Source organism: Lytechinus pictus, chromosome 3 (assembly GCF_037042905.1).
Source record: "Lytechinus pictus isolate F3 Inbred chromosome 3, Lp3.0, whole genome shotgun sequence".
Classification (NCBI taxonomy): domain Eukaryota; kingdom Metazoa; phylum Echinodermata; class Echinoidea; order Temnopleuroida; family Toxopneustidae; genus Lytechinus; species Lytechinus pictus.
In genome coordinates, this window is record NC_087247.1 from 53,729,882 (window position 1) to 53,749,888 (window position 20,007).

The following is a 20,007-nucleotide window of genomic DNA, read 5'->3' on the forward strand; positions in this document are numbered from 1 at the left end:
TAATGTACATCACCTAAAATGTCACGCACGCTTTTACCGGCAGTGATTGAAATGACCAGGTTGTAGTTCTAAATCATAAAAAAAAATTGGCTCGCACTTCACATCATTCATTTAGTGAGATCCATATCATCTTCACAATATTCTTACGTCTTGGACAGTGCTTAAAAGGTTCCCTAGAGGGTCAGTATGAACATAAGCTCGCGCTATGCACTCACATTATCGAGATACAAAGTTTGTTCTTTGGACCTATTGAAAAATGTTTCACGTCCAGTTTTCATCAAGTCTGAATATCAAAATTTAAGCATGATACCCTTCACTTTCATTATTACAAGAAGTGCAAAAATAGTGTTGCCTTTTTAAAGTCTGTCAGGTCTTAATAAAAAAAAATCAGCTTGCATTGTTTCATTGGATATCCAATATCTTTTATTTGGCTTAGTAATCCATTTTTCATATCAGAAAAAAAAAATCAGCTCACGGTTCATGCTAGCATCATTTAGTAATATATTTTTTGTTAAAATATCCATCCTGTTCAAGGTTATATCGCTTCAAATGTTTTGTTTTTATGTCTAAATCTACATTAAAAGCTAAGCTGGCGCTTCACGCTCGCATAGTGAGATCCATATATCCTCTCCACATTTTTCCTTCATGTTGGACAGTGCTTGAATTCTCCCTCAGAATATCGAAAATTTCCGCTCGCATGAATTGTCTAATTATATACACATTAGTCTTTACGCTCGCATAGTGAGATCCATTTATCCTCTCCACATTTTTCCTTCATGTTGGACAGTGCTTGAATTCTCCCTCAGAATATTGAAAATTTCCGCTCGCATGAATTGTCTAATTATATACACATTAGTCTTTACAAAAAGTGCTTAGAATGTCCAGTTTTCCAGGCGGCCGCGACATGAAAGTGCGGATGAAAATACTTTCGCCCCCACCCCCATTTATGAAAACTGGAACTGCATGCTCATTGGCATGACAAAAGAAAATGTGACTAAAGAGAACAAGATTCATGGTCGCGGGACGTTGGTAATTCGTACTGATATCTGTCGGTAATCAGGGCCTCCACACCCCCCTACTGGAAAAGGCCTAGCGACGCCCCTGCATAACTCTATCCCCAATCGATTGAATTTCAGGACCACTTGTGTTACTTTGATCACAATTTGATTTGCTAAATCATTTATGTTTTAATTTAAACAAGCTGCACTCCTGGGCATGCTCTGCTGCTGACGCCAGGACAACTGATAAAACCAGTTGGCCAGCCAGCTCCAGTGCGCCATCGAGAAAACTAGATGCATGCGTAGAAACACAAACTGTGGTGCCGCCCTCACGGGTTACGAGTACTATCAGAGGGCTTGATAGAAAAAATGGACAGTAAGTCAAACCCCCTGAGACGATGATAGACAAAATAGCACTGCTTCACATGATGCAGTTTTGACAAATCAGAAATAACAATCTTAGTATGAGGTATATAATACTCTCTTAAGCCCATGGAAGTTGAGCATAAAAAAAAATGCTCTTGAACTGTAATTTTATGCTGCAGTCTTGAGCAATATTTTTTGAAGGTGTCAAGGTGGTTTATTGGAAATAGACACAATTGAGTGTTAATTACATGTTTTATGCATAATGATACAGTACGACCTCCTCACCATATAAGATTGTCAGTTATCATATTACATGCTTAACTTTGAATGTCAAATTGATTGAACTAATATAGATAATCTATTACAGAAAATTTAATTTAATTTAATCTTAAAAGTCACACTTATTAAAATCAAGTGTTATTTGCCAAGCAAGCATAGATATTATGTCCTTTCATGTTGTATAATAAAATGATCAGTTAATTTTGTGAAAATAGTTCAGCAACCCTAATCATAGTTGTATCTGTTGGAGTCACTTTTATGACACTATGATGACCACCATGAGATGACACCAGATACAGATTGGTTATCTGCAATTGTTAAACTTGTTAATTTTAATCTGTGTCACAATTAGGTACAGGTGTAGCAGTAGCAGCCATATTTTTAGTGGATGTCATAGTAGTAGTGGCAGTGGCTGTACATGACCTAGGCATCAGAAATTTAGCAAGATCAAACCATCTTGAGGTCGTCTGATACCCACTAAAATCGAATATCTGTTCAATATGAGCCATGTGTGGAGCAATTGCTGTGTTGTCGAGTTTTAGTAGGGCCATGCGTGAGGCTGGCTTAGCCTGGCATGCAATCTCAAAGAGATGCTGGCATTCTCTATGGTCTGAGAAAGACTCTGAATGTATTATGAGGATGTAAGCAGACTTTTTGATGGCTTCTGCTTGAGATTTTAGCCTCATTTTGCCTATTGGTGTATCCCTTTCTTGATAGTAACCTTTCAGAGAGTAGAAATCGCACTCCATACCAGCAAGAAGATTGTATTGTACCCATCGAGTCCATTCACTTGGTGTAATGACGTAGAAGTCACATTCACAGTTTGGATTCTGTGCTTTCTCTGGAGGCACATTATCTGGCAGGGAAGTGGATACAAAGATTGAAGAATGTATCCTGCTGTTATGCTGACTCTCAAGATTTTGCAATCTCTTATAGTTATATCTCTTGAAAGATGTCTTTCTTAAGATGATGAAGCCTGCAGTGATCATTCCACTCACACTAATCACAGTTGGTTGGTTCAATACTATGTACTCCATGACATCTAGGATTTCGTTTTGAAATTTCCTTTGGGCCAACTTACCTAAGTTCTCAAAAATGAGGGTTGCAGATTGTTGTTGTACACAAGCATCAGTAATCCAGAAGGCCAACTCTGCAAGAAGGTTCTTGGGTTTTTGTTCAGCTTTATAGTGGTCTAAGTAATTTGGAAGCAAATACTTAGATACTATTCTCTCTTGATAACTTCTGCTACAGCTGGTACTAATTGCCATTTTGAAAGATTGTACTGCTGACCACCTGTCCCTGTCTAAAAGACATTTACCCTGCTTGAAGTGGGCATCACTTATGTCCATTCCATCTTGGATCTCAAAGGACTCTGTAAAATGTCCAAGGGCTTGCAGTGAAAAGTATTTCTTTTCTTGATCAGTAGAGGAAGATTTGGCCATGTCAAGGGCTATTTCACCTCTTTGAGACTTGGTCCGAGGATTGGGATTAAAACTGTATGCCTTCTGTGAATACTCAGTTGCTAGGCGTTGATACCTTTCTTGCCGGCATTTGTCATCTGTGTTCCTTGCTAATTTTGTGTATGCTTTGGATAAGATGTCATAGGAAAACCATGATGAAGCACTCGGGTCATTTGTAATGGATTCATCAAGTTTCTTGATTGCTGCTGAATACTCGCCTTGCATATATAGCAGATGACCATAGTTTCCCAAAACCCATGCATTACCGGGGTCGAGATCAAGTGCTTTGTCATAACACAGTGAGGGTTTATGCCAATATTTGTTATACTTCTTATCAATAAATCCAGGTATAGAAGTAGGTGTATCAGTCGGATTGTAAGTCAGTGCATTTCCAAGGACACCCCATGCCTCAGCCATGTGCAAGGTGTGCTTTGAGGAAGACATGGATAAGTGCAGATACTGAGCTGCCATATCAATTGAATTTATATATTGTGGAATATTGTTGCTACGTTTGTGTCTGTGAGATAGACGTTCATAGGCTTGCCCAATCGCTAAGCACCAATCCTCTTTCTCATCCTGGCTGATAACACCTCCTGCATACTCCAGAGCTGCCCTTAATTTCTCCACAGTTTGCTCCATTTGCATTATCCCTTTGCTCCATGTTTGTGTATGCAGGTCCCAGCATGCAGCAAAGGCTTGCTCGAATTGGCAACGAGCATTCACTAGCTTTTCCTCATCTGGTTTGCCAGATAGTTTGCTCTGGATATCTTCAAGATGTGTATGCCACTTACTTGATTCATTGTGGTCTCCAAGCTTGGCATATGCAGTACATAGATCTTTTATGGCATTGAGGTTTGTAGGATCCTCTTCAACTGTCTTTTCCCAACATATAATGGCTTTGTCCTTCTCCTGTAGTCTGTAATGCAGCATACCTACATAATTTCTATTTCCGTGACATATTGGACGATCTTTAAGTTCTCTTGTTATCAGAGGGATCCGTCGGTTTAGTTTACGTTTGGCCTGTGCCTCTTGTATGCCAGTCAGGTCTCCTCTGTTGACCGCAAGGGGTAAATCCAGTAGCCCAGGAGTGAGATTGTCTAGATCTGGGATGTATGCAGAAGCATGTGCCATAGTTTATCTCCTACATGAAAAGATACAAATTGAAGGTAACAATCTTTAGAATATTTACCGTAAATTAAAGTTAAACATTTGTTGAAATATTCATTTTGTTACATTTTTTTATTTTAAACAAAGTGCATACAAATTTGTTTTGATTCCAGCAGGGGGGGGGGGGCGTTGTAAGGATATGTAAGGGAAGTGATTTTGGTTAATGAATTTTACGTACAGTTTTATACAGCATGCCATATGTGTTATCCAACAGAAGGGAAATTATTTGTTTCTCTTAAAATGTAACAAGTGAAATGATTCTTTGTAAAAAAGAAATATTTTTGAGAAAAGTGAAATATGTTTTTTTTTTGTGAAATGATGAATTGTTTAATTTTGAAAGAAAACAAATCCTTTCACTTTTGTTGGAAAATCCATTCCTCTCACTACGAAAAACATTTCACTTTTGTTGCAAAATTAATTTCACACAATTGCAAAAAAAATATGTTCCTCTTTTTTCTCGGCCTGTAGGGGGCATGCACAGTTGTTGGCCCACTAATCTCGGAGATCAGTGTGTCGGCCACGTCATTGGTGACAGAGATGGTTGCAAAATTTTTGCTGTGCTGAGGGGAGAAATGATCATGTATAAATGCGGTTGCAACACACAAAATAAGGATTTCTGACAAGTGGGCAAACATCGCTTCATTAGAGAAGTAATGTTTGCCGAAACTTGCTCCAGCTCACCGGGGCTATTCCCGGTGAGTAGTTACATGACTATATATTTTAATTTACAAATTAAAATTCATTAAAAACTAGCAAAATCGCTTACCTCGGCCTGGAAAGTGGTTTCACATGTCTCTTCCACAGAAATAAAAGGAATTTTGATGGTGGCGCTAATAATTATCACAACCTGAATTCAGCTCATTGGTAATTTTATAACTGTCTAAATTCATTGTAAAAGCAATTTATATGATTACTTGTTAAAATATGGTCACCAATAAATGTGATACCTTCGAAAACGTACTTTAAGAATATTTTTGGTGGTGATAAAACTTTTTTGGAAAGCATTTAAAGCAATGACAAATTTCTAAAAAATAGAAAAATAAAAAAACATGCCTTGAACGAAATCAGCAGTACAAGCTTTGTTTGTTTGTCAACAACGGTACACCACAGTCTATACAATGGAAAGACTGGACACTTTGCCGCCTTCATGTAATGCTTCGCATCGATTTGTGTGTAAAATAGTTTCAGTGTCTAGTCTTTCCCTTGTAGTGTCTTGATATGAATATAAATCTTGTGCTCTCTTTAGATGAAAAATTGCTTTTAACGGAGTCGAACAGCAAGAAAAGTAAGCATCGAGCTGTGGAAATCTTGTGATTTAACTTCATTTTATCTCCTAAATTTGGAATGAAAGTCATTATGTATTTGGTAAGTGTCAAATGAAGTCATATGATAAATTCATGTTTTTTACCCCTTTGCAAAGGTCTAAATCAAGTTTTACCACCATCGATGCGAGTGCATTGTGTCTGTGATTTCTATGTACAACTGATATGCAATGCACCCATGGGTGGTTGATTACTAAAGCTTTATATTTTCAACACTGAACAGTGCACCGCTGATTGTGTTTGTGTTCTGTGCATTTGCAATCATGATTTATTATGCTTACGATTATGAAAGTTCATCTGTGTTGGTAAAAGATAATGATTTTGTTGAACTTTGGTTCACAACACAAAAAACAGAAAATAACGAAGAGTTACCTCGAAATTTTCGGCTGCTAACTGCAACCTTCGTCAGCGATGTGACCCGATTTGACCTTAGTGACGTAATGGTCGATGATCGGGTCGTAGACATTCGGAAGCTTGTATCACCCCCCGTCTCTGTTGAGAGAAGGTCTGAACGCCCGGATGTAGATGGCCTCTTTCACACCTCTCTCGAAGTACCGCGGCTCCCTGTCCAGCACTTGTACCTTGTTGATGTCAACACAATGGCCAGGGGATTCGATGTGGATGTGCTGAGATACCTCGGAGGAAGTGGAGCTAGGGCGTCGGTGTTCAAGGAATCTTGTCCTAAGGGAACGTTCTGTTTCTCCTATATAAGATTCCTGACATAGACCCTTAGTCGTCTGTCCTTGACAAGGAATCAAATAAATAGGACCGGTGATATCCTTCTTCTCTGTCTTATCTTTCGGCGCAACCAAGTACTGTCTAAGGGTCCTTGTTGGTTTGTAACACACCCTAATGCCAAATTGACTGAAATTCCTACGAAGGGCTTCCGATAATCCTTTAACGTACGGAAGTACAATCTGTCCTTTGGGTGGCTTGGGGTTGTCCTTTCTAGGCGGAGACTTTCCTTTAGCTGAGTTATCGATCTTGTTGAAGACCCAACTAGGATAGCCGCACTTGGAGAGAGCCCGTTTAACGTGTGCTTTTTCCTCAGAAACGGTGACTGGATCTGTGATAACCGCTTCCGCTCGATGGAAAAGAGTCTTGATCACACCAAGCTTATGTTCAAGTGGGTGATTAGAGGAAAAGTTCAGGTATTGGTCGGTGTGCGTAGGTTTACGGTAAACTTTGATATCCAAGTTGCCGTCTGGTTGAATAACCGTCAAAGTGTCAAGAAATGCCAGCGACCGTCCTTCCTCACCTTCAGTGGTGAATTGAATGTCCGGATCAATCAAGTTCAGATGATCAGTAAATTCCTGCGAGAATTCTTTCTTGAGTTTAGTGTGTGTATCATCAACATATCGAAACCACCATATTGGAGGATGAGGTGCTGACTCAAGAGCTAATTGTTCAAAATGTTCCATGTACAGATTACAAACAATGGGGGAAATTGGCGATCCCATCGCTGCTCCATGGATCTGCTGATAATATATGCCATTGTGAACAAAATAAGTACATCGCAGGCAAACATCCAACAGTTTCACAATGTGGTCCACTGATAAGCGAGTCCTATCTTTCCAAGTGTTCACGCTCTGAAGTTTGGATTGGATAATCTTCAGGGCCTTGTCAATAGGAACTGAAGTGAAAAGAGCTGTCACGTCATATGATCTCAGTTCCTCGTCTTCCTCAACATGCGCATTCTTAATACATTCAGCAAAAGATTGAGAATCAGTTACATGGTGACAAGTCTGACCAACTAAAGGTGACAGAATGTAGGCAAGATGCTTGGCACAGTTATAAGTAATTGATCCAATACTACTTACAATCGGTCGAAGTGGAATGTTCGGTTTATGGATTTTAGGGAGACCATAAAACTTAGGAGGGGTATCTGTAGTTGGGTATAACCTGCGATATTCGTCTCTGTTGATACCACCGTCTCTCTCTATTTCTTGTAGAGCACTAACAAGTTCCTTCTTATACTTGCTTGTAGGATCCTTCGAACCAAGTTTCTTGTAAGTGTTGGTATCATTCAAAAGAGATTCACATTTGCTATTATAATCACAAGTGTTCAGAATAACCACAGTCCTACCTTTGTCTGCTGGTAAAACTCTGATGTTCTTATCTTTCTTCAAATCGTTCAAAGCCTCAGTTTCTTCTTTGTTGAGATTGGGCTCGAGTTTTCTCGGTCGGCTCAGTAATCCAACGACTTTAGATCTCAACTCAGTAGCACTGCGTTCGTTCAACTTACGGCATGCGGTTTCCGTACTAGTGATGATGTCAACAACGGGAACCTCTGTAGGCGCTACGGAGAAATTAAGCCCTTTCACTAACACCGACAATTCAGAATCTCTCAACAGACGATCAGAGCAGTTTTTCACCCATTTACCGATGCAATCTGACGCGATGTTGGTGTTAAAATTCCGAGAATTTTCCGCGTTTTTCTTCTCCAACAACCGAGCGAATTTGTTTTGCTGTCGTGTTTTGGAAGCCTCGTGTTCTTTGACCTGTGACCTCTCCACTCGCGTTTTCACTTCCGATATGACGTCACACGGCAATTCATTCGAAATGGCGGCATTCAAACGTTCCTTTTCACTGTTGAGAAAGTTGATCTTTCCAACTATTTGTCCAACACGTACATTTAATAAAGCTCTCTCTGCTTTGCGTAAGATGTTATCCGCTTTACCCCCCTTGACAGCGCTCGACAGTTGTAGACTCACAGGTGTGACCCTGTTGTGTTTACAATGCAAGCTGAACCGAAGGTGGTTGCGATAACGAGCGATCTTCTGCCCAGTTCTTTCCAAATGTCTAATTCGATACAAGCAATCCTTGCCAAAATCATTACGAATACGATTATGAAAGTTCATCTGTGTTGGTAAAAGATAATGATTTTGTTGAACTTTGGTTCACAACACAAAAAACAGAAAATAACGAAGAGTTACCTCGAAATTTTCGGCTGCTAACTGCAACCTTCGTCAGCGATGTGACCCGATTTGACCTTAGTGACGTAATGGTCGATGATCGGGTCGTAGACATTCGGAAGCGTTCAGACCTTCTCTCAACAGAGACGGGGGGCGATACAAGCTTCCGAATGTCTACGACCCGATCATCGACCATTACGTCACTAAGGTCAAATCGGGTCACATCGCTGACGAAGGTTGCAGTTAGCAGCCGAAAGTTTCGAGGTAACTCTTCGTTATTTTCTGTTTTTTGTGTTGTGAACCAAAGTTCAACAAAATCATGATTTATTATGCTGTTTGAATTTGAATATCGACATTGAACACACCCTATTTGTGTTCACATAATCTGTAATTTATGTGAAAAATGCGATCACCATGATAGACCTGGATAATAGGCCAATATTCTTCTGATGGAAAAATACAACAAACACAAAATGAATCAATATTTTTTTGTAATCCTTTTTTCATGTTTTTATTTTGATGACCCAAACTCACCTGCCAGTGGATAATTTCCTTTAGAGCTTGTTTTCTTTCTCCATCCATGGAACAGTCATCCCATGGCTGATTTGTGGAAGCAGAATTCATTTCCTTTCTCTGAAACTGTTCAATGCCTCAAGTCCATGTTTGTTTTGATATCACACTACTAGACAGGCACGTTCTAGAATGTTTTACGATACCCTGCATGTTTTTTTTAATAAAATGACAGTACCAGTATGTGCATTCACACTGGGGATTCCCAAATTGTAATGCTCCAGACAGCTAGTGGCTGGGAATTCCCAGGCTTTTGGTCAGTAGTGCAACTGGCATGTTTTGTAGTCTAATAATGCAGACTCTATTCTATTTTGTCAATATAAATGCACAATAAATATGATCATAGATCAAAATATTTAGAACTCTTTTCTATATTGATCAGTTATGAACACAATCAATGCAGCATATATATATATATGTAATATATTTATGTGACTCTCAACCGCGTAGCTAGGATTTAATTTTGGAAAGGGCTGTAAGTGTGCTCCTTAGGGGGAAGGGTGCATGGAGGGAGGAGTTTCCTGCTTCCCACGCAAAGCATGAAGTTTTTCGATTTTCTTTTCAAATTCATATCAAAAGAAGACTATCTCTTGCATCTTGAGTACCCTTAACAACATGAATTTGATTGAAATGCTAAGATCTAAAAAGTTGTTTTTGAAAGAAATTATGAGCACCCCAAATATAGGAAAAATTGAGGAATTTGAATTAATTTCTCTTCAAGTGTGATTTTTTTTATATAAAGATTGTGAACAGTAGTGGTGTAAAATGCCTACCTTGGTCAGATCAGATTTGATAGCAAAAGATTTAGCCTCATTACATTTGCAAAACAGAGTAAAAGACAAGTATGCAGGGAGGAAATATATTCCTTCCCGCGAATGGCATTGATGCTCTGAAATTTCGAAATTTTTTAAAACATGAACCTGCTCTAATTTCTTAGATTAAATGATTACGAAAAAAAGGAGCAAAAATGTCAAAGCGATGATGCAGGGTAGAAAAAGGGAGTTTTCCTTTCCCATGCTTATGAAGGATGGAAACAACTGTGATTTATTTTGGGAGAAAAAAATGTGTAATTTCACTCATATAAAGCACTTTAATTCTTTTGTTATGACTAAGAAACTAAAATATTCATGATTTAAAATTAATGACACAAAACAAGACAGAGGAGATGGATGGGAGCAATGTAGAATAAAGTTTCATTGTATATAATTTTGCATATATCACAGTACGAATTTAATACCTGCCCCTTCCCCTGAGCAGATACTTGTTAAAAACTGTTTGCTGAAAAGCAGTAAGAGCATATGCGGATTCGGGGAGTGGTGGTAGAGTTTACCATCTCTGACCAGAAGAGCGGACATTTTTTGTCAAGATACTTTTTTTTTAATTACTTCTTATATTTCAAACTTTATAATTTCTGGCAAGAAATACACAAGTCCCATAGCTGGGGAAAGGAAAAACAGAGCAGAAAGAAGGTGTGGGAAACAAAGGGAAATGCAGTATATGGAGATGATTTTCATGTGTTTTTTTTAATATATATTTAAACTAAGCATATTTTGGATATCATGACATAAGTACCAACTACTTTTAACAGTTTATTTCTAATTAAATTCGTGTATTGCCAATTCGTCCAATTGCCAACTCGTTTACTTTCATTTGGTCTACCATTGGTTCGTCCACTGTCTACATGGTCTAATTGCCAATTCGTCTAATAACCAGTTGGTCCAATAGCCATAACCATTTGGTCTAATTGGACTTAGTGTTCATTGTGCAAAATGAATGAAATTGATATTACACCAGCTGGTTATGAGACGAAATGGTCATAGATGAAATGGTGATTAGACGAAGTGATGATTGGACAAAATGGTTATTGGACTAAATGGGTGTTAGACGAAATCTTGATGGAGGTAATGGCATTAGACTAAATGAAAGTAGCCCATGTGGTGAGTGGAGGAGTTTGCACACCCTTTTAACATCACCTATATCACATGTAGACAAGAACATGCTTAGTTTCAATAATTGACTGTACGTCAGGGGCAGTGGGCCCAAGGGGGGGGGGGAGGTACTGGAGGCCCCTCCCCAATTTTTTTTTCCAAATTAGTACAAAAACGTAAAGTGACCATCTGATTGTGTGGATTTTTGTTTGCATGGTTGCCCCCCCCCCTTCAAAACTGTTCTGTGACCTATGTACATATCATATTTCCTTTTGCAGATAATTTCTTTTAATCAAAATCCTTACCAATACTGGAGTATACTAGTAACTGAAAGACAAAATACATCTTAAAGCATACTGTACATTGTAAGTGAATAGGTTTTATTTATTGAATTGAGCTGTGAAAAAGAAAAACCAGGAAGATAATAGCATAATTTGTTGTTCATTTTACAAAGTGATGCCAGCAATCTCATTTGTTTTAAACACTTCTCAAGTACAATGAGATTTAAGATTTCATCCATTTAGCAACTTTTGATATTTTGATAAGATAATGAAGGTAACCAGTATGTTTAAAGCAGATGAAGACTCTGACCTCCAATAGGAATGATTGAATCATCTCTCTCATCAAAGGGATTTGGTTCTCACGTTTATCAAATGAAAGTCCCTTGCTTGAATGATAAAACTTAAAAAATTAACTATTGATTTCATATATTGGTACATGCCACTTTATGAATACATTGACTAATTACTCTGATTAAAAACATTGCATTTAACCATACAATTTTTTTTAAACACAGTTTATAACCTTATACAGAGCAGTACAAAAGTGCCGTTACAACTTTGACAGGAGCATCTATATCAAAAGCAGTTTATAGAAATGGTATTTACATCAAATTAAACACAAATGAGATACACATTTTCCTTCCAGATAATGAACTAGTAAATGCACATATAGAAAGCAAACCAATGACTGATGAAATATTATTATATAGACATTTTTTTGGCAAAGCCAATTTAGTAAGTATATTGTTTATTAAACACCACCAAGTAATCCAATCATTGAATAAATAGGTTATTAAACACACACTTAAATCCAGATTTTATAACAATATATTCTTCATACTTCTGAATAGTTTGATATTAACCATTACTTCCTTACTACTTGCAGTTATGTACACATTTTGTATTAATTCTTGCATCAAAGTATATGACACATTTATTTGCACAATTCAAGTTAATTCACTGAAATTCATGATAACAGTGGAAAATAAAACCCAAATCATATTGCAATTGTGCCTTAATTACAAGCTTAAATGATGTGCAATCACAAGTTACGTAGGATAAAAATCTCATCATTAAGTCCCTTTCATTAGTCTTATGTCATTTGAAATATCTACTTTAAGATAGTAATTACAATAAAAGAAAATCAAGTCATATTTGAATTGTGCAAATTCAACATCATTTCAATTCAGTTTTATTCCACATCTCTTAAAGTCTGTGCCTGTCTATACATGTAACTTACAAAAGGTTCAATAATATAATTTACATTGAGGTATTATTCTAAAATTACAATATTTGAAAGTTGAAGTGCGACCAGTGACTGTTTTATTTCATTATGTGATTATGTGAATCCAACTTGTTCCATTAATCAGATTAGTTCCACTTCCATGTCTCAGTGATGTTTTCATATTTCAAAATGAAACCCCTTCTGAGGTCTGACATCTATATGTATCTTACAAATATCATAAGGGTCTATTCAAAGCCTGTCTCCTGAACTTTCACTTTTTTCTTTGCCCTAAAAAAGTGGTTTTATCCCAAAGTGAAAAAAAATACATGTTCAATATTTCTAATACTTTGTAGATTCAGGTCTAGACATGTACATTTTGCCTATGAATACCAGATTTTAGGATGCATATTAAACACATGTGTTTGATATGCATTTAATTTTCCAAATTAAAAAAAAAAAAAAAAATCCAAATAAAATACAGGTTTTTGAACCAAATATTAAAACAAATTCTGATCAACATATGGAAAACAAATAGATACACACAGATAATACAAATATTGAATAGAGAGCAATATTGGGGATGTGAAAGAGGAGAAAGGGTCATATACCACACACAATTAGGAACACACACATGTTTGTGAACCACTGTAACTTACTAAGCATGCAATAATAAAAATGTCAAAGTCAATATGAAATATATATAACTACATGCATGTATATGGATAGATGGATTGCATATAACAATCCATGAAACCATCAGGAATTTCAATGAAATCTGATGCATTGGTTATAAATAGTAATATTGTTAAAGTCAAAAGGGCTGATTAAAGGATCTATTATACATGTCATGTATTGTAGTAAAATATATGTATTGACTCCAAATCTCACTTTTGATTTGATTTTATTTGAATTTATTTTTTTCCACTCGTTTTCATTTGCAATCCATAATGATACAAACATCATAAACAAAGAAAAATCATTATTTATATTAACACATACATCATGATAAACAAAGAATAACTGGATTACAATATACAGTTGAAAAAGTGAACATGTATAGAAAATTTAAAAAGTATTCAGTAACCTAGTACATAAGTTGGAGAAGAAGTTTCTGCGAATAAAAAACCCCAAAAGTGGTGGATCCTAAATTAAAAGCAGGGCTTGTATTTCTTAGGTCCCTAAAAATATGAATATGATAATTTGATTGTTTTTCGTAAAGTAAATTACAGAATTAGCCCAATAGGCACACCACTGTTGAAAAATACTTCTCGTGAAAGATAATTATCTTCCAATCACTTAAAGTATACACCCGAAGAATCAAAAGTATTTTATAATGACTTTATGTGGTCATCATTGTAAAGGGGAAGTATTACTAATCAGATATATAACTTCACTTTTCAAAATAGTGATCAGAGTTTGCAGAAATCAGCTCTCAAAAATGATTTATTTTCATGCCATATTTCTGCCTTCCACCGGTCCTCTTGCGAGCTCCAGCTGAGTGACGTCACACAATGAGCAGTGAGCAGCTGAGCTGACAGCAGCCCATTGGAGACGATCTTTCCAATCAGCGTTTTTTGCTCTTAGAATTGTTTATTCCTCTTAAGATTGGTCTTGTTATATAGATAAAAGTTTGAATTTACTGAAAAGTGAAAAAAAAGTGCACATTTAACGTATTTTGGTAACGGACATTTAGCTTAGAATTTTTTTTTTTTCAAGAAATATATGTGAATAAACAAAGCATATTTTCACGTAGAAATCACACTTGTGTCACATTAATATTATAATCAATATAAAGCATAGACATTCTTCTTTATGACTGAACAAATATGAAATTTCATTAAGTAGCAAAGTCAGGAACCACAAAAAAAACACGGCAATATTCATCGCAAAATGACTGAAATTGCAGTTAAAGCGCCGAAGCATTATTAGGCAACAGCGGCGAGCGGACTTTATTTCATATATCTTAAAAATGCCTCTTCGATAGGATAATGGTCTGTGGCCAAATGCGTTGGCCAGTGTTTTGTCATGTGCGAGGACCCTGGTTCGAAACTCTGATTTTTTTTTTCTGGGTATTTTTTTTTTTATTCCTTCCCTGTCCCTACCCATCTTTTTTTCTCTTTTTATTTTCTTGTGAAATTCTATTCAGACCTGTATTTATCAAATCTTGCTTCTTAATTGCTGCTTTTGATTTTCAAGTTCTTGATTAGATTATTTCTACTCTTATTTGGGATGGGAGGGGTAGAGTTAAAAGTCAAGTCCACATCAACTAAAAATTATTTGAATAGAGTAATTTCCCTTGTTTTTACTCAAAACAGTCATATACACAAAACAATGATATGCAAATTAGAGTTGTCACTCACATCACATTCGTTTCTATTCTTTGCAGATTTGACGATAGGAAACTCTTCATCTGATCACAATAGGTTATATTTACGGAACTGTTAAAATAGTAATTATATAAATTTGAATCAAAGTTTTTATGAAATTTCCTGCAATATCTTGTTATTTTTCTTTAAATTCAAATGAATTTTTGATTGCGTGGACTTCTCCTTTACTCTTAATGTAGGGAATGCATAGCAAAATTTATCCAGAAACAAAATTGTCTTAGAATATGCAAATCAGTAATTGGACACATGTTCACTTTTCTTTCATCCAGGCCACTTCCTCACATCCACCAGGCTTTCAGTCTTATAACAAAAATGATGAACCATCACACAACAGCACACAACATTCACAGTGCTTCACAATAAATATTTCACTTCTGTTCATACATGCAATAAATATTGTGGAAAACAAATAAAAGGCGTACCCATATTCAAATACCGTTTAAAAGGACAAATATATTATACCTTTCGAGAAAAATCAGCATGTTAAATATCTGATAACAAAACATAATTATGGGGCACTGCAAGAAACTTATGTTCAATTGCAAATCAAGCGTAAGTCTTAAATTCAAATTCAAGCGTAATAAGGTCGAGTTGCAATCGCAATTCAACTACATGTTTAATCAAAGGACTTACCCTTGATTTGGGACGTGTGATTGAGTATAACATTTCTCGCAAAATGCCCTAGTAACATTAAAATTGTTCTTTCGTTTTAAATTGTGTGTTATTATTTTTGACAAGCTGTATTCCTGTCCAAGTCAAATTTCTTAGTTCTCTCCAAAACTGTGCTCAAAATTGTTTCCAAGATTGATAAAGAAAATTTTTCTTTTGTATCATTATCAGTCCACAACTTGCAAACCGTAGGTCCTGGAAAGAGTGAAGAAAAAAATGGCTATATCCAAATCATAGTAAAAGGACATGATGGAATCTCCCAGATTGAGGTAGCAAGCAGAGACCAGAAGTCACCAGAGTCAGCAAGTGTGCAGATCTGTGTGTAGAAGAGAGAAAAAAAAATAGTTTAAATAATCAAATCAAAGTATGAATTTAATTATCGTGATGATTCATGACGTGCGGTGGCATGTAATTCCCGGTCAACAACAAATGATAGTAGGTTTAGACACCTGAAAAGTTCCACTCAGAACACTGGTGCTCTACCTCAAGTGATGTTTGTGTAGGCCCCACTCCACTTCACTACCGCTACACTACCGTACATGTACGCCACACCTACCCGGGTAGGTGTGTAGCGTAGTGTAGGCTGTAGCAGTAGTGTAGTGGAGACTACACGAACATCACTTGAGGTACGGTGCTCTCTGAGTCTCTGTGTCATTACAAAGATTGCATTTATCTTCATTGTTGAAGGCATTACGCATACATATATGCAGCAACACTCTAATCAGAAAGAAACACCAGACTCTAATTTTGGCCCACCCAAGGGTTCATTACATGCCGCCGCACACAGAAAATTCAAGCCATAGTGGCATAGAAGTCGTGTGTTGTGGACCCAAGAAGTGAGATCCCAGCACACGCGACCCACTAGTTAGAAATCCACTGCCAAACGCGGTTTGTGGTGCGAGGTTTGTATACTAATACTAACCTCGCAATACGTGTGAGTGATTTTGGCCAGGAATCAGGGTAATCACTGCTGAAAATTTGTCTAGCTTCATGACATCGGCATCATGGTGATATAATTCTGTGTATAATAAAAACTTAAACATTCCTCTGAAACAGCAGATTTTCAGCCATGGTCCATACCAGTGCTCCTAAATAATTTAATCGCCTGCCTGAGTCCTGACCAGTTTTAGAAATCTGAAGAAAATATCTGCTGGAATTGTGCAAAAACATTATTTCTAAAATAAAGACTTTTTAATTTTAATAGTAGTTATGCCAAAATGCATGATTCTAAACTTATATCAGATCTGTATCTGTCATCTGACCTGAATGCATCGTCAGAACAAGTACAGTTTCTAAACATGCTTACCTTGACTTTTGACTGGATCAAACAGCGTAACCTGCAACATGCATTGGGAGCAAGTGAATGGGACCGTGCAGCTTGGAGTTTTTCAATAGTTAGTAGAGCAACACAACGAAGACTGTCGAGTGGACAAAATCGATCTTTCCAGTTCACAATTCAATAAAAAACGGGCAAAATAACACAGTTCTGGTTCCCTTATAGTCTGAAGTTGTCGAAAACCGAATTCGGATATCACAATACATGAAGAAAACGGTAAATTTGAAGAAAAATAGAGACCAGGAAGGTGAATCAGCTATCAGTGTACTGCTGGCTTGCACAGAGAGCTGAGTGAGTCGATCATGTGACGTCATTATTCTCGACTGTTTTTGATCGCGTGATTGTCTGTCTGGGGGCGGCTGGGGGGCTGAGAAGGGTCTCTAATAATTTCATTTCTTGCATTTCCACAACATCAATAAGACTTTTTAGTGACATATTTGTGTATAAAAAGACAAGACCTTTCCATTCATATATAATTTGTCTATAATCATCACTTTCGTGAATTTTCTTTGGATGTATACTTTAAGGACATTCCACAGTTAAAATGAAGTCCATGTCATTTTCACCAAATTATGCAGAGAGTTACTTTGGTATGTATGCATTATGAAAATGCAAAAAATGATATAGGTTCATGTGCTTTTTTTTTCTACGGGTCTTCAAAGTTGCCGTATTTGAATGATATACAATCTTGCGCAATCAAGAGAATTATGCCTCTCTTAAACCTCACGAATTCACCAAATGAGTTTAAATCATCTTTACTCAGTAGATACCGCATCAAACTTCATCAAATTTTCAAGATATATAACAAAGTGTATACCAAAGTAAGAGAAAGTCTTTTAATTGGTAAAACTATATCTATTTGGAGTCAGCAGCGCCCTCATTTGGCAAGAATAGTGCAAAAACTTGGAAAAAACAAATCTTTAAAGACGTGAATCTACTCAAAAATTAAAAAAGTATTTTGTAAGCTGCACTTTTTTCAAAATCCATGTCATTTTCATCAAATTCAACTAAATTGTAGAGAAATGCATATCGAAGGTGTAGGGAAGTTGAAAATATGGGGTCCATGTGCTCGTTTTTTAACTATGAGTGTCCAAAGTGATGCGAGTTGGCATGAAAATCGCCGAAATTGTGCCCAAAACGTGCAAAATTCTAATGATGCCGTCTAAAATGCGAATGGTTCGGTAGTTTTGCCCCCAAACATTCAAAAGAAGGAAAGAATTCAAAGGAAAAATTCCGAACTACTTTTCCATTTATTCAAATTCGGGGTCATAATTATTCATCATACTTTGCAGCACTACAGAGAAACTATTTTGAAATTGTAGAGGAATTAAAAAAATGTTCAATGGAATAATTTCAGTTTATTAGCTTCATAAAATAACACATCAGATCTGCAGTTAGTGCAGATAAGGAGAAAAATCAGCTCACATTACCTACAGCTGATTAAATCACCAGGTCATCCATTGTGACGTCAGCGCGCAGAGTGTAAAATATGCGCAGATCATGATGCGCACAAACATAACTGTGGAACGTCCTTAAAGTACTTATGAATACAACTTGAGACATGCAGTTTTTTCCAAACATATTCACCATTTTTAGGTAACACAAGAAATAGTTTAAAGCTAACAAGGAAATTGAAACAACCATCACAAGAACCAGAAATTTGAAAACAGTGATATCTTATCCAAATAATGACCTAGATTTTCCACTCTTCAAACATACTTTTCATAGATATTGCTGTGTGAGATACGAAGCCCCAAACCGGACATTTTTGACAACGAAAAAAAAAAAATTATTACGTACGTACGTGGTATTATTACGTACGTACGTAGTAATTATTACGTACGTACGTAGTAATTATTACGTACGTACGTAGTAATTATTACGTACGTACGTAGTATTATTACGTACGTATTTATACGTAATATTAATAAGCACCTCGCCGAACCTGTCGGGGAACCTGTATATAGAGTTTGGATTAATATATGGATGCCAAATTTGTTCATTCATTTATTTCGATTTCCCCGCCTTTTGAGGGCTTTTGTGACTCCGGGGTGTGATTACATATTCACATTACAGCACATTGAATGATCGCCATGTGAGTTTGCTGGACGATATGGGGAGAGCGGGGGCGGGGCCGGGTCACCTCTCCCACGTGTGATCGAGCTTCGTAGTCAGTTTAATGGCATGGCAATTAATCAAAATTAACTATATTGTACGGTCAAAGAAACATCGTCATAAAAATCCACTGGGGCCAGCATAGGCAGATCCAGGTGGTAAAGGGGCCGCCCCTCCCCCATTGGCGACGCGAAAAAAGGGGGAAAGAAAGGGAAAAAAAAGGAAAGGAGGGAAGGGAAGGGAAAGGAAAGGATTTTAAAAAGAGGCAAATAAGAATAGGGAGCTAGACGAGTGAATGAAAATAAGGTGAGGGGAAAACTTTGAAAATAAAAAAATCTTGATCATGCAGCTACAGTATATAAAATGTTTGCTCTTGCTCCGCGCACTCGTTGCCTGTTATGAGATAGGCCTACATATATCTTGCTCAACAGGCTGAAATGGAGATAAACAAAACATATTCAGCTTGGACATCGAGCTTTTATTTATTTTGTGTAATTTACAAATTGATTTTTAAGTGCTCTGTATTTTTTTTTAATGCATATGGTCTGCATCTCAAAATATCTCAGCTCGAGCTTCGCCCTCGCGCATTATTCATGTGGGAAAATAACCATCCTTTTCATGAAAATATGACTAGAGAATATAGGCCTATCCTATTTCGGGATTTAAATTTCAAACTTTGCGCTCGCATCAATCTGCCTATATCATGTTCATAATTATAAAAAAAGGTGCTTAGAATGTCCAGTTTTTAGGTCCAAATATCAATTTTTTTGCATTTTTTTTTCTCGGGCACTTTAATCTTTAAAAGGGCACCGACAAAAGTTTAAGATTTAGATAGCAGTATAACTAAACAATTTATTGATGCGAGCGGAAAAAGTTTGAGATCGAGATCTAAAAACTGAATATTATATTTTTAATTATGAAAAGGATTTTTATCTTCCTTTATGAATAATGCGAGCGCGAAGGAATACAAATAATGCAACTAAACAATA

At 36.7% G+C, this 20,007-nt stretch overlaps 2 protein-coding genes across 2 annotated transcripts; both read right to left on the reverse strand.

Moving 5' to 3' along the window:
- Positions 1 to 519: 519 nt before the first annotated feature.
- On the reverse strand, positions 520 to 9,332 carry LOC129257001 (uncharacterized). Its single transcript, XM_054895235.2, has 2 exons — positions 9,042 to 9,332; positions 520 to 4,244 (listed from the first exon to the last, which is right to left on the reverse strand). The coding sequence occupies exon 2, from the start codon at positions 4,232 to 4,234 to the stop codon at positions 1,976 to 1,978; it is 2,259 nt and encodes a 752-aa protein (XP_054751210.1). The 5' UTR covers positions 4,235 to 4,244; positions 9,042 to 9,332; the 3' UTR covers positions 520 to 1,975.
- Positions 6,072 to 8,453, reverse strand: LOC135153442 (uncharacterized). Its single transcript, XM_064096015.1, has one exon. It carries the CDS (start codon positions 8,451 to 8,453, stop codon positions 6,072 to 6,074), a length of 2,382 nt encoding a protein of 793 aa, XP_063952085.1.
- Positions 9,333 to 20,007: the final 10,675 nt, after the last annotated feature.